Below are 20,955 nucleotides of genomic sequence, written 5' to 3' on the forward strand. Positions count from 1 at the left end.
AAATTGTTGGTTATAGAGATAAGCGATGATTCTCTATAACCAACAATTTCAACCAGAACAACGGCTTCTATAACATAGCTGAACCACTCGCCAAGAAACTTCTTCATCGCTATCCCACATAAGAACATAGAACACTACAGAAGGTCTACTCACAACTTGTCCAATACCCCTGCCAAGCTACCCAAGACTCTATAACTCCACCCGGTAGATCATCAGATGCAGCATTCTCCACCTGACCTCAACATTCTGAACATGACTATAAATACTCCCATACCTTCCACCCCAGGTAGATCTGTGTGTGACTTGAAAAAGCCCACTGTGTGGGTGAAACGTTGTCAATAAAGGATCACATTATACTGCATATGTGTTTATATTTCTACTATACTCTGCACATTTCCTGTTTTTCATTGATAAACTTTTATACTGTATCTCCTGTAATTCAAAAACATTTAAAGTAGGGAATGTCAACATAGTACCTGATGATGTTAATGTGGCAGATCATAGTGTGGCTACTTTGCGATATTTCGATCCTGCGTTCCTATGAATGAATACTGTCTTATTGTAATTACATAAATCTTGATCTGAACCAGGTTGGTGTGGTACCGAGAGATTCCTTGGACAGGGTGAATGCATCTGCACTGTTTGTTGACCAGTTAACAAAGATACATGAAGAGGTGTTTGAGGCTGTGTATGTGACTAGTAATTTCTGTCCTTTGAATACTAAAATGAACTTGATTTGTGATTTCTTCCTTCTGGTATTAATCCTATGTTGCTCAGTTACACAGGTATTATAGAAGTGTGGAGCATAGACTGTATACTCTTGGATCATGATCTGATTATGTAGATGCTTGTAGACCATTTGTGAACAGTCTATCGACTGGAGGGGGTGAATACAACAGAGAAAAAAAATTAAGTCTTATCAAGGTGATCAGAGGCTCCTGTTCATCCATTTGAGTGACCTACTTGGTTGCATGTATCTTGATTATGTTTTCCAGCTGACCTTGAACTTCTGCTCAGAAAATAGAGAACATTTGTTCGGACCTGGATTCAATTCAAATGAATGTAGAGTTCTCTGACCGTACCAGCTCATATGGTGCCACAGGTTACCTTTTCTCAGTTTGTTTAGTGAGGATAGATTTTTGGGTTATATTAGACAGTCTGTATGACATATTGTGCACCTGAAACAGGAGATGTTTCAAAGATCTTACCTACGTGTGAAAATACTGTTCCTGTTTATGGTGCCCCGTAGCAAAAGCTCTTGCTTTGCACAGTGAGGGGTCCGGGTTCGATTCCCGGCAAAGGGGTGGAAACATTGGATGTGTTTCCTTACACCAGTTGTCTATGCTCGCCCATCAGTAAAATGGATACCTGGGTGTTATTCGACTAGTATGGGGTCACATCCTGGGACAAAACTGACCTAATTTGCCCAAAATGCTCTGCATAACAAGCGACTCTCTAGATAGTAGTATGTACACTGATGTCAGCTAGGCCTGTATACTTTGTACATGTACCTGTAGTAAATAAAGATATTATTATTATTAACGGTGTCAATTAATCTTTTTCAAAGCAATATTTTTCTGTCAATGAAGGGGGTTTTGGCTTATAACCTCAAGAAGACTCCCTTTGATTCAGTAAATATGTCAGATTATCATCTTGTTTCAAAATTTACATTCCTTTCTAATATGAGTAGGATTGAAGATGAGCAAGGAGCTTTTAAAGTGGGTAGGGGATGTGTAGATCAAGTGTTTATATTGAAGCATGTATGTGAACAGTATTCAGATAAAGGTAGGGAAGTTTTCACTGCATTTATGGATTTAGAAAAAGGCATATGATAATGGATAGGGGAGCAAAGTGGCAGATGTTGCAAGTATATGTAATAGGTAGTAAGTCACTAAATGCTGTAAAGAGTTTTTATGAGGATAGCGAGGCTCAGGTTAGGGTGTGTAGGAGAGAGGGAGATTACTTCCCGGTAAAAGTAGGTCTTAGACAAGGATGTGTAATGTCACCATGGTTGTTTAATATATTTATAGATGGCAACACTAGGGTGTTGGGGAGAGGGGTGGGATTAAATTATGAGGAATCAAATCCAAAATGGGAGTTGACAGTTACTTTTTGCTGATGATACTGTACTTATGGGAGATTCTAAAGAAAAGTTGCAGAGGTTAGTGGTTGAGTTTGGGAGTGTGTAAAGGTAGAAAGTTGAAAGTGAACATAGATAAGAGTAAGGTGATGAGGGTATAAAGTGATTTAGCTTGATCGCTAGTGCACTCAGCTCACACACCGAGGTCCAGGGTTCGAATCTCCTCTGGTACGGCTGGAAAACATTAGGGACGTGTTACCATAATACACCTGCTATCCCTGTCCCTATTCACCCATCAGTTCAAAATGGGTACCTGGGTGTTAGTTGACTAGTGTGGGTCGCATCCTAGGACAAAACTGACCTAATTTGCCTGAAATGCTCAACATAACAAGCAGCTTTCTATATAGTAGTATGTAATTGATGTCAGCTAGGCCTACATACCATGTATTTGTAGTAAATAAAGATATTATTATTGTTATTGGATATCACATTGGAGAGGAGGAGTATAGAAGAAAATGTTTTCAGATACAGTGGACCCCCGGTTAACGATATTTTTTCACTCCAGAAGTATGTTCAGGTGCCAGTACTGACCGAATTTGTTCCCATAAGGAATATTGTGAAGTAGATTAATCCATTTCAGACCCCCAAACATACACGTACAAATGCACTTACATAAATACACTTACATAATTGGTCGCATTCGGAGGTGATCGTTATGCGGGGGTCCACTGTATTTGGGAGTTGACTTGTCAGCAGATGGGTTTATGAAGGATGAGAATGAGGCTAACCATAGAATTGATGAAGGAAAAAAGGTGAGTGGTGTGTTGAGGTATCTGTGTAGACAAAAAACGTTATCCATGGAGGCAAAGAAGGGAATGTGCAAAAGTATAGTGGTACCAACACACTTATATGGGTGTGAAGCTTGGGTTGCAAATGCTGCAGTGAGGAGGCAGCAGAGATGTCCTGTCTAAGGGGCAGTGTGTGGTGTAAATAATATTATGCAGAGAATTTAGAGTGTGGAAATTAGGATGTGGTGTGGAGTTACTAAAAGTTTTAGAGGGCTGAAGAGGGGTTGTTGAGGTGGTTTGGTCATTTAGAGAGAATGGATCAAAGTAGAATGACATGGAGAGCGTATAAATCTGTAGGGAAAGGAAGGCGGGGTAGGGGTCATCCTCGAAAAGGTTGGAGGGAGGGGTAAAGGAGGGTTTGTGGGCAAGAGGCTTGGACTTCCAGCAAGCATGCATGAGCATGTTAGATAGGAGTGAATGGAGACGAATGGTTTTTGGGACCTGACAAGCTGTTGAAATGTGAGCAGAGTAATATTTAGTGAAGAGATTTGGGGAAACCGGTTATTTTTATATTGCCGGACTTGAGTACTGGAAATGGGAAGTACAATGCCTGCACTTTAAAGGAGAGGTTTGGGATGTTTCCAGTTTGGAGGGGTATGTTATGTTTCTAAACTGTTGTATCTGGGTGCCTCTACAAAGACAGTGATTGTGTGTGTGTGTTGAATGACGAAAGTATTGTCATTTTGGAGATTTTTCTTTATTTTTGGGTCACCCTGCCTCGGTGGGAGACGGCTGGCTTGTTGAAAAAAAAAAATGCTATTCTTGATCAGTTGTTTTCATTTCTAGAGTGAAGTAGTGTTTTACTATGTTCAGTCAGCATATAGACCACTTCTTTCAACCAAGACAGCTTTATGCAAAGTTTATAATGATCTGGTACTGAAAGCTTATTTAGGAAATGCATCATCGTTAATTCTGTTGGACCTCCCTGCTGCATTTGACAATACTGATCGTGGATTACTGATCAGCAGTCTTTTTGGTTAGTCATATTATGTGTCGGTTCAATTAAGCATTTAATCTATTGCAAATGCCTAAAATCCTTTAAATTGTACCTTGGAGTGAAAAAGAAAAACATACATCATCATAATTTGCACCAGGAAATTACTGAATAACAGGTTTCAAATCTGCACTCAGAACCCCTTATGAGAACAGAAGACATGTTAGACAGTGGAAAATACACCCAATGAACTTGGACATTATGAAAATACTATGACAAAACTCACAAAACCGAGAACTTGACAAGTTCCTTCCCTTAAAAATAAAAAAAAAAAACTTATTTGCTAATCTGTCATTATGACAACAGCAGCTAACACCAGCAACCTGACTCCTTAGTTATTAACAAGAGGCCTGGTTTGTGACTAGACCACAAGGGTAATGACCCTTGGAACCATCTACAGGTATTCAACACCACCTGTAACAGTTTTGATTATAATAATCAAAGTGCTAAACTCACGAGGGTCACCCGTAACATTGAACAAGGTCAGGCCATTTGCTTTTTGGTATTTATTGCTAAGATTCAGTCAGAAATGATTATCTCAGTGCCATCCTCCTTACTCCACTCCTTAAAGTTTAGCTTGTTCCATTTCCATGGAACTGGGTATTTCAAAGATATGGTCTGAGGGTTTATTCCTTACAAGAATGGTATACTGTAAATGCTTACATGTCTACTGGAATTATTCAGTGGCATAAGGATAAGGAAGCTCATGTTTTTTCTACTTATTTTGGAAATTAATCAAATAATTCTTTGGCAAGAATATGTCTTGCTTCTTCAATCTTTCTGAAGATTGTTTTTCATGCCATTTTTACTTTCCATTCATCTAGCCATGATTAACATTGTTATAGTCTGGAGGAAACCAACTTTGGCTTTTCCTAGAATTGTCCTTCCCTTCCTTGGATTGAACCCGTTTTCTTCCTATTCCCTAGGCACTAGAACCCCTATTGGCTTAGCACTAAGTATAATTATAATAATTAGGATAGAAGTATGCAAGACGAGGAATTTACCATTAAACATCATGATTATTAGGTAATGTGTCAGAGGGCTTTCAGACACAATGATGCCATTTCACTACAAGGAGAGAGCCATTTCAAGCAGGATACATACGAATAGGTCACATCCAACAAGCCAAAGTACCAGTTCATGGGAACCTTGAGGTTTTATTATGTGTGGTGCGGAATCTGGTAGTTTTGCATCACAGTATAAGCCATAATAGGAAAGAAAGAGGCATACATGTCACACTGGCCAACAGGGATGGCCTTTGACAGGCATATCAATAGAATTATCAGTCTTATTGTCTTAAAGATTTTATAGGAAATTGCCCTAAATGTTATATTTCCTTATTCCAGTTCTCACTTCACGGGTTCAAGGTTTCATTCAGGAAGGCTTGGAAATGGCTGTAAATGTCACTGGGGAACAGAGCTGCAAATGGCCAAATAAATGTTACGATCAACATTTCTCCCACTGCAAAACAAAAAGAGGGAAAATTCTAAGGTCTGTACCTCAACAGCAACTTGAAATTCAACACCCAGTTGGCATCCTCTCCAAGATATGTTACTATGTACACACCTCAAACAGCAGTACTACCATTATACAACTCTTTATTCTATCCTTGCCTCACCTATGATGTTTGTACCTTGGATCCAATACAGCAAATCACCTAAAGTTAATAATAACTCGACAAAAAGCAGCTGTGTGAATAATCGCCCAATCTAATGCCAAGCAACACACTCCCTCACTCTTCAAAAGCTTAAACCTACTTAATAAATATAAAATTCACTCATACTTGTGTGCATGCTACATATATAGGACAATCAATTATAATATTAATCCTACCCTAAAACTCTTTCTTAATAGTTGCAATAAATCATAGGCATAATACCAGACAAAAAATCTCTGATATTTCCTGTGTCTAACTCGACCTGTGTAAAAACTCAATGTGCATAAAAGGAGCTAAAATCTGGAATCCTTTACCTGAAGATCCAACCCTCTCAAAAATGTTACTATGTACCACAAACAGCACTACTTACACTATACTATTCATTGATCTACCCCTACCTCATCTATGCTATCTGTGCCTGGGGTTCCACAATGAAAAACCACCTAAAATCAATAATAACAACAAAAAGCTGCAGTATGAATGATCACATAATCCACTGCTAGGCAAACCCCTCCCCCTCCCACTCTTCAAAGATCTAAACCTACTCACTAAACAAAACATTCACTCATACTACTGTTCAACCTACATTTACAGAACAATCAATTCTAATATGAATCCTGACCTGAAATGCTTTCTTGACAGTTGCAATAGGACCCTTGGACACAACACTAAGCACAAAACCCTCTGACATTCCCCATGTCAGGCTAAATCTTTTCAAAAACTCATTGTACATAAAAGGGCCCAAAATCTGGAAAAAAACTGCCAGAAATTTCCAGAACCACTGGCTCAGCTAGCATTTTTAAAACTACAGTTAAAAAAACACCTCATCTCCGTCATAAATACATATGTAAAAACTATACAGTAGGGCCCTACTTTACAGCATTTCGCTTTACGGCGTTCCGCTAATACGGTCATTTCAAATTATGACCAAAACTCTATACGGCTCCCCCCACCTGACTTTCTAATACGGTCACCGTGTCCCACCCGGTTTGTTTACATTCTATGTGAGATCTGTAAGCACTAAGTCTCTCCAGTATGTCTGGGAACTCCAAAATTTTAAGTGTTTTTAAAAGTTATTTCATATTTTATATATAGTCTGATAATTATACTTGTGTATACCTGTACCTAAATAAACTTACACACTGTGCTGGCATGCAGGTACACATTAAAATCAGTAAGTGTGTCTTATGTCTCGAGACATGGTGTTACACGAGAATGGGAGTGTTCCTCTATATTTATTCCTCCATATCAATGTAGAGGCAACTTGTACACAAACCAGACATGTACACTTTGTTTACAAAACTTGCATTCCCCTGGTTTGTTTACATAACTCTGCACCTGTCCTCCCTAATGTACTCATTGTCTCTCTCTCTCTCTCTCTCTCTCTCTCTCATTTATTCGTTTTATCTCTCTTACTCACCTCTGACCCTACATTAAGACTACAAATATTTTAAGGTAAGTAATGAGTGAACTGTATATGCATTTTATTGCTCTGGGATGCTTAAATGTCATAGAATATTATGTGTGGGTGGGTTGGCCTGGCTGGCTACCATACACACCACACTTGATTTCTTACAATAAATGCTACTCACCTCTGACCCTACATTAAGACTACAAATATTTTAAGGTAAGTAATGAGTGAACTGTATATGCATTTTATCGCTCTGGGATGCATAAATGTCATAGAATATTATGTGTGGGAAGGGTGGCCTGGTATGGCAGCCTGGCTGACTACCATACAAACTACTCACCTCACCCTAGATTAAGACTACAAATATTTTGAGGTAGGTAATGAGTGTACTATATGTGTATTTTACTTTTTATTGTTTTTTAATGCCTAGTTCTATTGCTAACTTAATATATGTTAGTGTAAACTTGTTATCTAGTATAAAGGTGGTGACCCTACAGACGTAAACAACTATAGGCCAATATCAAACTTACCATTGCTATCCAAAATCTTCGAGAAAGTCGTGCACAGGAGACTATAGTATATTCATTTATAACGTCACAAAACATACTCAACCCCTGCCAATTTGGATTCAGGAAAAATAAAAGCACTAATGATGCAATTATAAAAATGCTAGACCTGCTTTACACAGCATTGGAAAATAAGGAATATCCGCTAGGAATTTTTCTTGACCTAAGAAAAGCATTTAACACAGTAGACCACGGCATCCTACTCCACAAACTTGACCACTATGGTATAAGAGGCCATGCGCTTGCATATTTTAAATCCTACCTTTCTAATAGGTATCAGTATGTCACCATTAAAGACACAGCCTCATCAATACGGCCACTTGATACTGGAGTTCCGCAGAGAAGTGTCCTTGGACCCCTGCTCTTTCTCATTTACATCAATGATCTTCCAAACATATCGCAACACCTGAAACCCATTCTCTTTGCTGACAACATGACTTATGTCATCTCCCACCCTAATCTTGCCACCCTCAACACCATTGTTAACGAGGAGCTGCTCAAAATATCGACTTGGATGACAGCCAATAAACTTACACTTAACACTGGCAAAACCTACTATATTATGTTTGGTAGCAGAGCAGGTGTTGCGCAACTTAACATTAAGATCGACAACACTCTAATTGCCAAACATAATGAGGGCAAATTCCTTGGCCTATACCTCAACAACAACAACCTAAATTTCAGCACCCATATCCAACACATAACAAAAAAAGTATCCAAAACGGTGGGGATCCTCTCCAAGATACGATACTACATACCGCAAACTGCCCTTCTCACACTATACCATTCACTCATATATATATCCATACCTCAACTATGCTATCTGTGCTTGGGGTTCAACTGCAGCAACACACCTTAAGCCAATAATAACCCAACAAAAAGCCACAGTAAGAATAATCACTAAATCCCATCCCTGGCAACACCCCCCACTCTTCATAGATCTAAACTTACTCCCTGTTCAGAACATCCACACTTACTACTGTGCAATCTATATCTACAGGACCTTAAATTCCAATATTAACCTTGACCTAAAACGCTTTCTTGATAGTTGTGACAGGATCCACAGGCATAACACCAGACACAAACACCTCTATGACATTCCCCGTGTTCGACTAAACCTTTACAAAAATTCAATGCATTTCAAAGGACCTAAAATCTGGAACACCCTACCTGAAAACTCTAGAACTGCAGACACATTCATCACTTTCAAAACTACAGTTAGAAAACATCTTATCTCCCTGATCCACCCCGACAACTAACTACATGATAACCACCTGGTGGTTCACAATTACACTCACTCACCCACTGACTATAAACCCAGAAATACTAATCTTAAAATAATAAATCCTAACTAGTCATAAGTTTGCCTATGATACTCCAATATAGACACCTTGTATTGTGCCAAAACAAAAGCATTCACATTGCTAAACTCACAAATTATGATGTAGTCACTTAGCCTTAATCTGTAAGGATTTAATGTTAAGATTTAATCTAAGTCTGCTCGAAATGCCTAGCCATGCTAGGTGTCCTAGTGGCCCCCTCTGTAATTAGTATTTTATAGCATGTAAACCACACAATACCCAAAACCTGTAAACCCCACATTGTAACCCTTATAGAGAATAAACTTGAATTGAATTGACTTGGATATGCATTTATAAGTGGAAAAAAGGGTGTTCAACTCTACTTCGATTTCCGCTTTACGGCGGTAGCCTGGAACCTAACCTGCCGTAAAAGTGGGGCCCTACTGTACATGCATTTGCTCAAGATCATGAACATAGGTAAAACTCTCTCATCAGTATAATCATTACTGTATATACTTACTCTCAAATGTTAATCACTCCATTGTGGCCACCTAAGGTTAATAATCATAATTGTATGTCTTCACTACGACTTATTAAAGCCATATAGCATGACCTAATAGAATATGTACTCAATTCCCTCATATTCATTGTAACTCATCTAATGACCATGTGTACTATTATTGTCTTATTAATCTTAAGTTAATTTTAAGTTTACCCAAAATGCTCTGCATATAAAGGGGCTTTTGGCATGTACACCCAATTTGTATACACGTTTCATGTCAAAACAAATTTTATTTATTATTATTATCAGCCAACTACCTCCAAGATACTGAAATAAAAACACCACCTTACCCTAATGTGAGCCTGGCTAACATTTCTTTCATCATATTTAGTATCACTTCATCTAGCTATCTTCATTCCTTTCATAATTTTTATTAATTTTTTTTATTTTTAATTACTGAATATGTACTTTAAATATTTTGTAGTCTAAGTATTTTTATTCTCATATACCTTGCTAGGGTTTTATCTGTCCATATACAATGAGTCATTCTCACTTAATTCTACTGTGACTATCATTAATGTCTTATATACATACATGTAAAATACTATCTCAACACATTTAGTAATAATACAGGTAACTAGTTTCACTCTTGTTGTAATTTTTATTACAATTTAGTTGTGAATTAATGGAATAATCTTAATATAGTATAATTTAAGTATTCTCAATGCTCTGTAAGTTGTTAAAATTTTATCCGTTTGATACACATTTGTTTAATCATATAATCTATTTTACTGTGAAAATTATTATGTATTGTCTGATATACACATGTAAAATACTCTAGTCCTTCTAAACGTAAATCAACTTTAAGCTTGCCTGAAATGTTCTGCATAACTAAGGAACTTTCCATGTAAGTGATGTAATGTCATCCATTTTTGTATAAACAATGCATTATGTGGCAATAAATTGATTGAAAGATATTCTGATATTTCCAGGTTCTCCTGCATTTTTTCTAAGGTCAGAAAGAATAACCTTACTTAATTCTGGACCTACTGATCCTTGCTACTGTGCTCTCACTATCAACATTCAAGGAGGAGACAATAACCAGTATATGATCACCCTTTTCAAAAGAAATCTATTTGTTAATGGTTCAGGAAATTAGTCTTTGCAGCCTAGTGTCAAAGCATATCTCATAAATTTAAAAGGAAATACAAGAATGAGAACTATTAAGACACAAAGAAATGTAAATTTAACTGCTCCACCGTGTACACAATCATAAAGCTGCTAGGCGCTTGAGCATCCAGCAGTGTAAGTGCGTTAGATCAGAGTGAAGGTAAATGGTTTTTATGGCCTGACATGCTGTTGGAGAGGGATTCAGGACAAAACAAACTAACCAGACTCGAGTGATGGAGGTGGGAAGTGCAGTGTCTGCATTGGATATTGCAGTTCAGGTCATTCAAAATGTGATGTCTGCACACTTCCAGTAAAACAGCTATTGAATAAGTGACTAAATATATTTCCATTTTTAAGGCCACTCTACCTTGGTGGGAGACAGCAGGTGTGTTAAAAATAATTCAAATGTATGGTGAAGTGATGTGTTGGACACTGAAAAGTTAGTGTGACAGTGTGTGTGTGTGGAGGGGATGGTTAAAAGGGAGGGCAGGTCAGTTCAGGTAGTGGAGACAACCAAGTGTGTATAGCCTGGTAACAATAATATTTCAATAAGATTTTGCCTGAATTTTCCTATTTCTAATGCATGTGATGGCAACAAGACACAATCCTGAAAATTTGATTTGCTATACCTGATGCATCATTAAATAAGGTCCTAAGTAAATTAAAGATCTCTCTGCTTAATGGAAGAAGCTTTCACATTTCAAATACTGTATGAAAGTATATTATGTACCATAAAACTAAAGAAAAAAGATGAGGTGTATTGTTTCAAATCTGAACATAATCTTTGCTTTCATGATTTCTTATTTAAAATAAAATGCAGTACTTTTCAAGCTGTTGTGAGCATTTACCACCTTTGTATTAAAACTGCAGGTCCACATTACCTGTAACCAGTAACCAAATCTGTAGCATAACACTGTAATTTTATCACATCTCAACTCCAGCAACTAACAACTGGAATGCAACATTATGCCTCTTACCTTTATTTACTCCTCATTAACTCTTAAAGTTTTAACAAATACTGTTAAGTGCTTATATTTTATGCCTACCTGCTGCCTATGTAAACAAAAAATCTGAAACACGCACACACACCTATTTTTTCGGTTACTGTATAATGTTAATGGCATATGCAAAAACTGTAAGGTGCACTTAACTCTTTGAAAATCTGATGTGGGAAGGCTATTTCCATACCCATGTCTTAAGAATATAGAATATACAGCTTACATTATCGCCCAACATTTTTACATGTTGTATATAATTCCGTTAAATTTGCTATTCGAAACTTAAAAATTTTTCAACTGACCATTTTGTCTCTGAGTATCTTTCTGACTCCTAAAACTAAATCTTGAGCTTGTGTCTCCTGGGCCCCATCCAGACCCATTGAGCCTAGTTTCACCATAAGCTTATTAACGCCATCAGTGTTGGTCGTGCAGCTATCATTTGTCCTGTCCTTGGCTGATTCTTTTGCTGCTGTTGACACTACATTGCTCGGAAGGATTTCGGGAACAGTGTTTCTAGGTGTGTCAAGTGATTGAGAGTTTTTAAGTTCATCAAGAAGAGCAGGAGGAGGTGGAGAAGAAAGTGTTTTTCGTTGGAATGAAACAGATTTGCTAAGTTTCGATCTTCTGGCTACAAAGCCTTCGACTGTTGGAGCTTTCATAAGTCTCCGTAAGTCAGCACCATCAGGGGGTAAGAGGTTTCCTCTGGAGTCCTCACGAGACATGCGTTTTAATATACTTTTTAGAGTTTTTCTCTCTGGTGTCTCGGTACTTTCTGGTGAGGAAAGTGGCGGAGAAACATCATCACTAGGCACCTGCAGAAATATAATAAGTCATTTCAGTGCTATTACTATAAATATGAATAATAGTGATATAGTAAGATACAAATAATAACACAAATATAGTATAGTAATACCAAAAATTGTAAGAAGAAATAATAGGTATGAAAACACTGTAATAAGAAATAAATAAAAGTATAAAAATTTGTAATAATAGTAAATAATACATAATAGAAAAAAATATAAACCCAATATAATTACAGTATTTCTAGATTGTAAATGAAAGATAGCCAATAGATACCGGACTGGCTGAGGCAACCAAGAATACATGGTATCCCGACCAACCTTGAATGCAGTATCAAAAGCAGAATTTACACCAGTTAATTTAGGTCAGGCTCTCTCTTGGCTACTTAAACTGCCTTTTCTGAGGTACTGTCTTCAGTTTCCTCTCCTCAAAATCTCCCAATGCAGGCTCACCTTGCAGTGATGGGGAGGGGGTGTTGTGTGTGACCCTTGATGCTTGTTTACCTTACTGTGGTGGTGGGAAGGGGTAAGTGCACTGTGCCCCCTAACCCTGGCTTACTTTAGTAGAAGGAAGAGAGGTAGTGCCCTTCCCAACACTGCTTCACTTTAGTGGAGGGATGGGGTTATATCCCAATGTAGGCTCGCCTTATATTGATGGAAAGGGGGAAAAGCGATTATGGTCATCCAAATTCAAATTTTTATTTCTTTATATGTGGTACAAAAATAATGTAGTTTACATGTAACATGTAATAAAACATTGTTAGGCACAAAAGAAAGCTACCAGTATACAGTGCATTTTGGGCAAACTAATCCTAATGCTTAAAGACTACTTAAGAATTAGACAGACTATTCAGTAGGATTTCTTATGTCTTTAACTACAATTACATGTACAGTAAGAAAGGTAACTAATGAACAAATAGTACAATTTTAAAGGTATGACTTATTATTTCAAACTGATTCAGTGATCATGGGAAAGAGCTTAACACATAAGGGTCATAAATCACCTGGTGAGTCAGAGGGGTTGGGGTCAATCAGATTTGATCTGATGAGGGGGTAGCTCTAATTCCTTGGATCAAGAGCAGTTTAACATTATTAATGCACCCCCCTGAAAAGTGGCATGAGTGCCTATCTAAGAACCCAACAACCCACTTTCAGAACTAATTAGCAGGGAGATTTTCCATGTAAACAAACCTTTGCTGTTACTCATGAATAGCCTATGACTTGGAACTAATAATGGACTGTGACTGAGCTCTGATTTTGATTCAATTTTAATTGATATTTGTAATGATGTAATTAGTCATGATTGCAACAGTTTGTTTAACAAAGGTAGGTAGGTAGGTGTGTTCATGCATGCATGTACTTACCTAATTGTGGTTACAGAGGGTCAAATCATAGCTCCTGGCCCCACATGATTGCATGCATGCAACCGCACAAAAATGATTGGGTACACCAGTTCTATAATTTTTCAAATTTGTAGTACTTATTACAGTTTTTGGGGTAAGAGTCACTGTCCAAGCAGCTCCATCCAGGACCAGGCTATTTGTGCTACCAGCACACAGACCACCATAAGCATTGGTTCTAGGACCCCCTGAAGATACCAAAATCTTATCTTAGTGGTAGACCTGGTGGCCTGGTGGCTAAAGCTCCCGCTTCACACACGGAGGGCCCGGGTTCGATTCCCGACGGGTGGAAACATTTCGACACGTTTCCTTACACCTGTTGTCCTGTTCACCTAGCAGCAAATAGGTACCTGGGTGTTAGTCGACTGGTGTGGGTCGCATCCTGGGGGACAAGATTGAGGACCCCAATGGAAATAAGTTAGACAGTCCTCGATGACGCACTGACTTTCTTGGGTTATCCTGGGTGGCTAACCCTCCGGGGTTAAAAATCTGAACGAAATCTTATCTTATCTTATCTTACACCAGTATGTATACATAAATGGTGTGACCTCCCAATCACCTCACAAATGCATTGCAACTTCTTAAACCAGTTCTGTTCGTAGATGACACCACTTACGTCTTCTCCCACCCAAACCCGGCTATACTTAGTAACACTAAACAGTGAGCTACATAAAATGTCAAATTGGATGGCGACCAACAAACTTACTCTCAATATAAACAAAACCTGCTTCATGCTTTTTGGAAACAGAGCATTAAATATCCAGTTAAACATACCAATAAATGGTTCACCCATTACAACACACTGAGGGCAAATTTCTAGGTCACAGAGTCACAGCCAGCATATAACTAAGAAAATTTCCAAAACACTAGGTATTCTTTCCAAGCTACGATACTATGTACCCCAAAAGGCACTCCTTATTTTATAGCACTTTCTAATATACCTTAAACCTTTAATAAGCCAACAAAAAGTGGCAGTGCAGATGATCACAAACTCCTGCACCAGACAACACACCCCACCACTCTTCAAAAGCTTGAACTTACTTAATATACATTTTTTTGTTCTTTTTAACAAGTTGGCCATCTCCCACCGATGCAGGGTGACCCAAAAAAAAGAAAATCCCCAAAAAAGAAAGAAAATACTTTCATCATTCAACACTTTCACTTCATACAAAATATACACACTTATTATTGTACCTACTATATATACAGAACATTAAACTCCAATATCAACCCTCCACTCAAACTTTTCTTTGCTTCAGCAGAACACACAGGCATAACAAGAGGCACAAAACACTTTTTGACATCCCTCATGTCTGTCTCGCACTATGCAAAAATGCAGTGCACATAAAGGGCCTGAGGATTTGGAACTCTTTGCCTGAAACAACAAGAGGTCCCCTGCCCACAAATCAATTTAGGACTATACCCAAAAATCACCTCATCTCTCAGTAACAACCATACCCACACTGTGCTAAGCAACTCTCCCAAATATTTTATTATCCCTTAACTATTAAGCCATTATTATAAACTTAAAAATGTATGTTTGTATCATAAATTATACTACCTCATATTAATAATAGAGTAAAATATTGAATACTTGTAATCTACCACTTTTTGCCTGTGTAGACTTAAGTAGTCTTTAAGTATTAAGTTAAGTCTGCCCAATATGCCTCGGCATGATAGTGGTTTCCTTTGTACTAATCAAATTATGAAATGTAAACACACATTGTAACCTTAGCAAAGAAGTTTTGAATTTGATTTTGATATGTGGATGCTCAAGTTCCTTAGTATTTGCATATAACCTATGCACATTCTCCCACATACTTTAAATCTTTCAAACAACCTTTGAGGGATTGCTTTGACCACTTAACCCTTTAACTGTGTCTTATTCATTCCAAATTTATTACAATTTCATGAAACTAAAGCTGTATAGCCCTTGTGGCTTAGCTCTTCTTTTTTATTATAATAATAATAATCAGATTCTGGGAAATGTTGAGTGAATGCGTGGGGAGTTTTGAATCAAGTGTGAGAGTAATGGTGGTTGGGGATTTCAATGCTAAAGTGGGTAAAAATGTTATGGAGGGAGTAGTAGGTAAATTTGGGGTGCCAGGAGTAAATGTAAATGGGGAGCCTTTAATTGAGTTATGTGTAGAAAGAAATTTGGTAATAAGTAATACATATTTTATGAAAAAGAGGATAAATAAATATACAAGGTATGATGTAACACGTAATGAAAGTAGTTTGTTAGATTATGTATTGGTGGATAAAAGGTTGATGGGTAGGCTCCAGGATGTACATGTTTATAGAGGGGCAACTGATATATCAGATCATTATTTAGTTGTAGCTACAGTTAGAGTAAGAGGTAGATGGGAAAAGAGGAAGGTGGCAACAAGTAAGAGGGAGGTGAAAGTGTATAAACTAAGGGAGGAGGAAGTTCGGGCAAGATATAAGCGACTATTGGCAGAAAGGTGGGCTAGTGCAAAGATGAGTAGTGGGGGGGGGGGGTTGAAGAGGGTTGGAATAGTTTTAAAAATGCAGTATTAGAATGTGGGGCAGAAGTTTGTGGTTATAGGAGGGTGGGGGCAGGAGGAAAGAGGAGTGACTGGTGGAATGATGAAGTAAAGGGTGTGATAAAAGAGAAAAAGGTAGCTTACGAGAGGTTTTTACAAAGCAGAAGTGTTATAAGAAGAGCAGAGTATATGGAGAGTAAAAGAAAGGTGAAGAGTGGTGTGAGAGTGCAAAAGGAGAGCAGATGAAAGAGTGGGAGAGGCACTGTCAAGAAATTTTAATGAAAATAAGAAAAAATTTTGGAGTGAGTTAAACAAGTTAAGAAAGCCTAGGGAAAGTATGGATTTGTCCGTTAAAAACAGAGTAGGGGAGTTAGTAGATGGGGAGAGGGAGGTATTAGGTAGATGGCGAGAATATTTTGAGGAACTTTTAAATGTTGAGGAAGAAAGGGAGGCGATAATTTCATGCACTGGCCAGGGAGGTATACCATCTTTTAGGAGTGAAGAAGAGCAGAATGTAAGTGTGGTGGAGGTACGTGAGGCATTACGTAGAATGAAAGGGGGTAAAGCAGCTGGAACTGATGGGATCATGACAGAAATGTTAAAAGCAGGGGGGGATATAGTGCTGGAGTAGTTGGTACTTTTGTTTAATAAATGTATGAAAGAGGGGAAGGTACCTAGGGATTGGCAGAGAGCATGTATATAAAGGGAATTTATTATTATTATAATCAAAAAGAAGCGCTAAGCCACAAGGACTATACAGCGCTGCAGGGCAGGAAGGAAGCGAGGGCATCAGGTGGCAAAAGGGAGATGGATGAGCAACATGTTACGGATAACAGCGGGGCAGTGGATGGTGAAAGGGTAAAGGGCAGCAAGAGACTGAACCAGAAAGGGCTGAGGGGAGTGCGAAAAGTATCATCAGAGTTTGTGGAGTAAATCAGTCGTTGTCAAGAAGTCAATGAGAGAGTCAGGATTAAAGGAGGGTCCATCAGCAAGAAGGGAAGGTAAAGAGAGAGTAGGAGAACGAAGACGACGTTGGAGGTAAATTCTGCGTGCTCGTTGATAGAGAGGGCAGTCTAACAGAATGTGGCTAATCGATACTGGAACTTGACACTGCTCACAGAGAGGAACAGGGTGCCTCTCCATGAGATACCCATGAGTAAGACGAGTGTGGCCAATGCGAAGGCGGGAGAGAGTGGTCTCCCAACCTCGGCACTGATGACAAGAAGACGGCCAGTAACCTATGCTCGGTTTAATAGAATGAAGTTTGTTACCGAGCAGAGTTGACCAACGTTGTTGCCAACGGGTGCGAAGGTGGGTAGCTATTGCAGCAAAATAGTCCAGAAATGGAACACCTCGATAGGAAATTGGTAGGTCATATACTGCTGACCGCGCAGCAGTGTCTGCCTGTTCATTGCCCTGTACGTCGACATGACCAGGGACCCAACAAAAAACAATATCTTTATGTTTGGTAGAGATACGGCGTAGCCAAAGTTGGATACGGAGAACTAGGGGATGAGATGTATCAAATTTTCGTATAGCCTGTAGAGCACTAAGGGAGTCTGAGACTACTACAAATGATGACACAGGCATAGATGCGATACGAATAAGTGCTGCAAGAATGGCATACAGTTCAGCAGTAAAAATGCTAGCTGAAGATAGTAATATAAAGGGAAAGGGGACAAAAGAGATTGTAAAAATTATAGAGGAATAAGTTTACTGAGTATACCAGGAAAAGTATACGGTAGGGTTATAATTGAAAAAATTAGAGGTAAGACAGAATGTAGAATTGCAGATGAGCAAGGAGGCTTCAGAGTGGGTAGGGGATGTGCAGATCAAGTGTTTACATTGAAGCATATATGTGAACAGTATTTAGATAAAGGTAGGGAAGTTTTTATTGCATTTATGGATTTAGAAAAGGCATATGATAGAGTGGATAGAGGAGCAATGTGGCAGAAGTTGCAAGTATATGGAATAGGTGGTAAGTTACTAAATGCTGTAAAGAGCTTTTATGAGGATAGTGAGGCTCAGGTTAGGGTGTGTAGAAGAGAGGGAGAATACTTCCCGGTAAAAGTAGGTCTTAGACAGGGATGTGTAATGTCACCATGGTGGTTTAATATATTTAGAGATGGGGTTGTAAAAGAAGTAAATGCTAGGGTGTTCGGGAGAGGGGTGGGATTAAATTATGGGGAATCAAATTCAAAATGGGAATTGACACAGTTACTTTTTGCTGATGATACTGTGCTTATGGGAGATTCTAAAGAAAAATTGCAAAGGTTAGTGGATGAGTTTGAGAATGTGTGTAAAGGTAGAAAGTTGAAAGTGAACATAGAAAAGAGTAAGGTGATGAGGGTATCAAATGATTTAGATAAAGAAAAATTGGATATCAAATTGGGGAGGAGGAGTATGGAAGAAGTGAATGTTTTCAGATACTTGGGAGTTGAAGTGTCGGCGGATGGATTTATGAAGGATGAGGTTAATCATAGAATTGATGAGGAAAAAAAGGTGAGTGGTGCGTTGAGGTATATGTGGAGTCAAAAAACGTTATGGAGGCAAAGAAGGGAATGTATGAAAGTATAGTAGTACCAACACTCTTATATGGATGTGAAGCTTGGGTGGTAAATGCAGCAGCGAGGAGACGGTTGGAGGCAGTGGAGATGTCCTGTCTAAGGGTAATGTGTGGTGTAAATATTATGCAGAAAATTCGGAGTGTGGAAATTAGGAGAAGGTGTGGAGTTAATAAAAGCATTAGTCAAGAGGGCACAAGAGGGGTTGTTGAGGTGGTTTGGTCATTTAGAGAGAATGGATCAAAGTAGAATGACATGGAAAGAATATAAATCTATAGGGGAAGGAAAGAGGGGTAGGGGTCAGCCTCGAAAGGGTTCGAAAGAGGGGGTAAAGGAGGTTTTGTGGGCGAGGGGCTTGGACTTCCAGCAAGCGTGCATGAGCGTGTTAGATAGGAGTGAATGGAGACGAATGATACTTGGGACCTGACGATCTGTTTGAGCAGGGTAATATTTAGTGAAGGGATTCAGGGAAACCGGTTATTTTCATATAGTCGGACTTGAGTCCTGGAAATGGGAAGTACAATGCCTGCACTTTAAAGGAGGGGTTTGGGATATTGGCAGTTTGGAGAGATATGTTGTGTATCTTTATACGTATATGCATCTAAGCTGTTGTATTCTGAGCACCTCTGCAAAAGCAGTGATAATGTGTGAGTGTGGTGAAAGTGTTGAATGATGACGAAAGTATTTTCTTTTTGGAGATTTTCTTTCTTTTTTGGGTCACCCTGCCTCGGAATATTACATACAATCTGATATTCAATCTTTCATCACCTAAATCCTCATAACCTTACTCTTTCCTGGAGATGACCGACTTAAAAAACTGCCAGATGGACTGTAATCCCCTTTGCCTTTATACAAAGGAACTATGCATGCTCTCTGTAGGTACCTTACCCTCTTCCATACATTTATTAAATAATTGCACCAACCACTCCAAAACTATATCCCCACCTGATCAATCCCGGCTGTACCTACTGCCTGAACTTCCCCCACACTCTGGCTCTTCCTCACTCCTACAAGATGTTATTCCTCCTTGCCCTATACACGAGACTGACCGAAAAAAAAAAAAAAATATACCATATATATAACCCAGTAAAGTCAATCAATATTACCTATTTCCATGTTTTGAGGAGTATTACACTCTGAAACAATTGTAATGTTAAAAGTATTCCCTTTTTGTAGCCTTGGAAGACCAAAATAGTAAATAAAAAAAAATAAAAACCAGTTATACCATATTTATACATACAGCCTCTCCTCGCTTACCGACGTACTCGTTTACTGACGACTTGGACTTACGATGGACTCTCTGACCAGTATGCCTACCTAAATAATGTATATAAGAACTGATTTCTTCTACTCTGTTTATTACAATATACAGTAAACTACTATATAAACATATAAAAATATACCAGAAATGTTGTAAATGGTGCAAAAGTGACATTACAATAATATCAAAGATGGTCGACTCATACCCAATACGTACTATTATAGTATGCTCCTCACTTAGCGACAAATTCGTTTACTGACGTGGTCTTAGGAACAGAACTCCATCATTAAGTGAGGAGAGGCTGTATACCAATTATTCCAAGTGAAGCAATGTTGGAAGTGCTAAAACTCTTTATTCAACATGTGGCAAATTCAAATTTTGCTTTTGTAGAACTTTGAATTTTTTTTTTTTTTTTTTTTTAAATATTTTCAATTCACACTTTGTTTAATCCATGGATGCAAAACCCACAGATACACAGGGTAGACTGTATGTGGATTTACCCTTCACATATTGATTCAACCCTTGGAGCACTTATGACATCTAAAGGGGCCTGAAGGCATACTGTTTTTGTTTTGTCTTACCCCATGTGATAAAGCATACAGGATTAATCTAAGACACACACTTAAAATGTTTTTCTACAATTTGATGGCAAAAAACATAATAACTTCTCCAAGAGGTCCAGTGCATGTTGGTTTTTCAGAAGAAACAGTAAAAATTTTCTTGAGCCTGGCTATAGCTATATGATGAGCCCCACTCATTGAGACTTTTGGCCATTTGACCAAGGATTTCAGTTGTTGTATTAGTTCACCAAGTAAAATTAGCTGTCACATCTTAAGAACAAAATAACACTTTTTTTTGTGTTCTAAGATAAAAGCATATACATGTGGAAATACACA

General features: G+C 38.3%; 2 protein-coding genes across 4 annotated transcripts in view; one reads left to right on the forward strand and one right to left on the reverse strand.

Moving 5' to 3' along the window:
- Positions 1-11,511, forward strand: part of LOC138853418 (uncharacterized) — a 119,338-nt gene extending 107,827 nt beyond the window's left edge. The window contains exons 2-3 of the mRNA XM_070089876.1: positions 5,269-5,413; positions 10,352-11,511. The gene's annotated coding sequence lies outside the window, so the exon portion shown is untranslated. The remainder of the gene's footprint in view (positions 1-5,268; positions 5,414-10,351) is intronic.
- The window catches only part of LOC128692622 (uncharacterized), a 422,893-nt gene that overhangs the window by 57,092 nt on the left and 344,846 nt on the right, over positions 1-20,955 (reverse strand). For all 3 annotated transcript variants that reach the window (XM_070089869.1, XM_070089868.1, XM_070089870.1), the window contains one exon: positions 11,830-12,339. In XM_070089869.1, the coding sequence (XP_069945970.1) occupies positions 11,830-12,339 (510 nt within the window). The remainder of the gene's footprint in view (positions 1-11,829; positions 12,340-20,955) is intronic.

This window comes from Cherax quadricarinatus, chromosome 30, assembly GCF_038502225.1.
Source record: "Cherax quadricarinatus isolate ZL_2023a chromosome 30, ASM3850222v1, whole genome shotgun sequence".
NCBI classification, from domain to species: Eukaryota; Metazoa; Arthropoda; class Malacostraca; order Decapoda; family Parastacidae; genus Cherax; species Cherax quadricarinatus.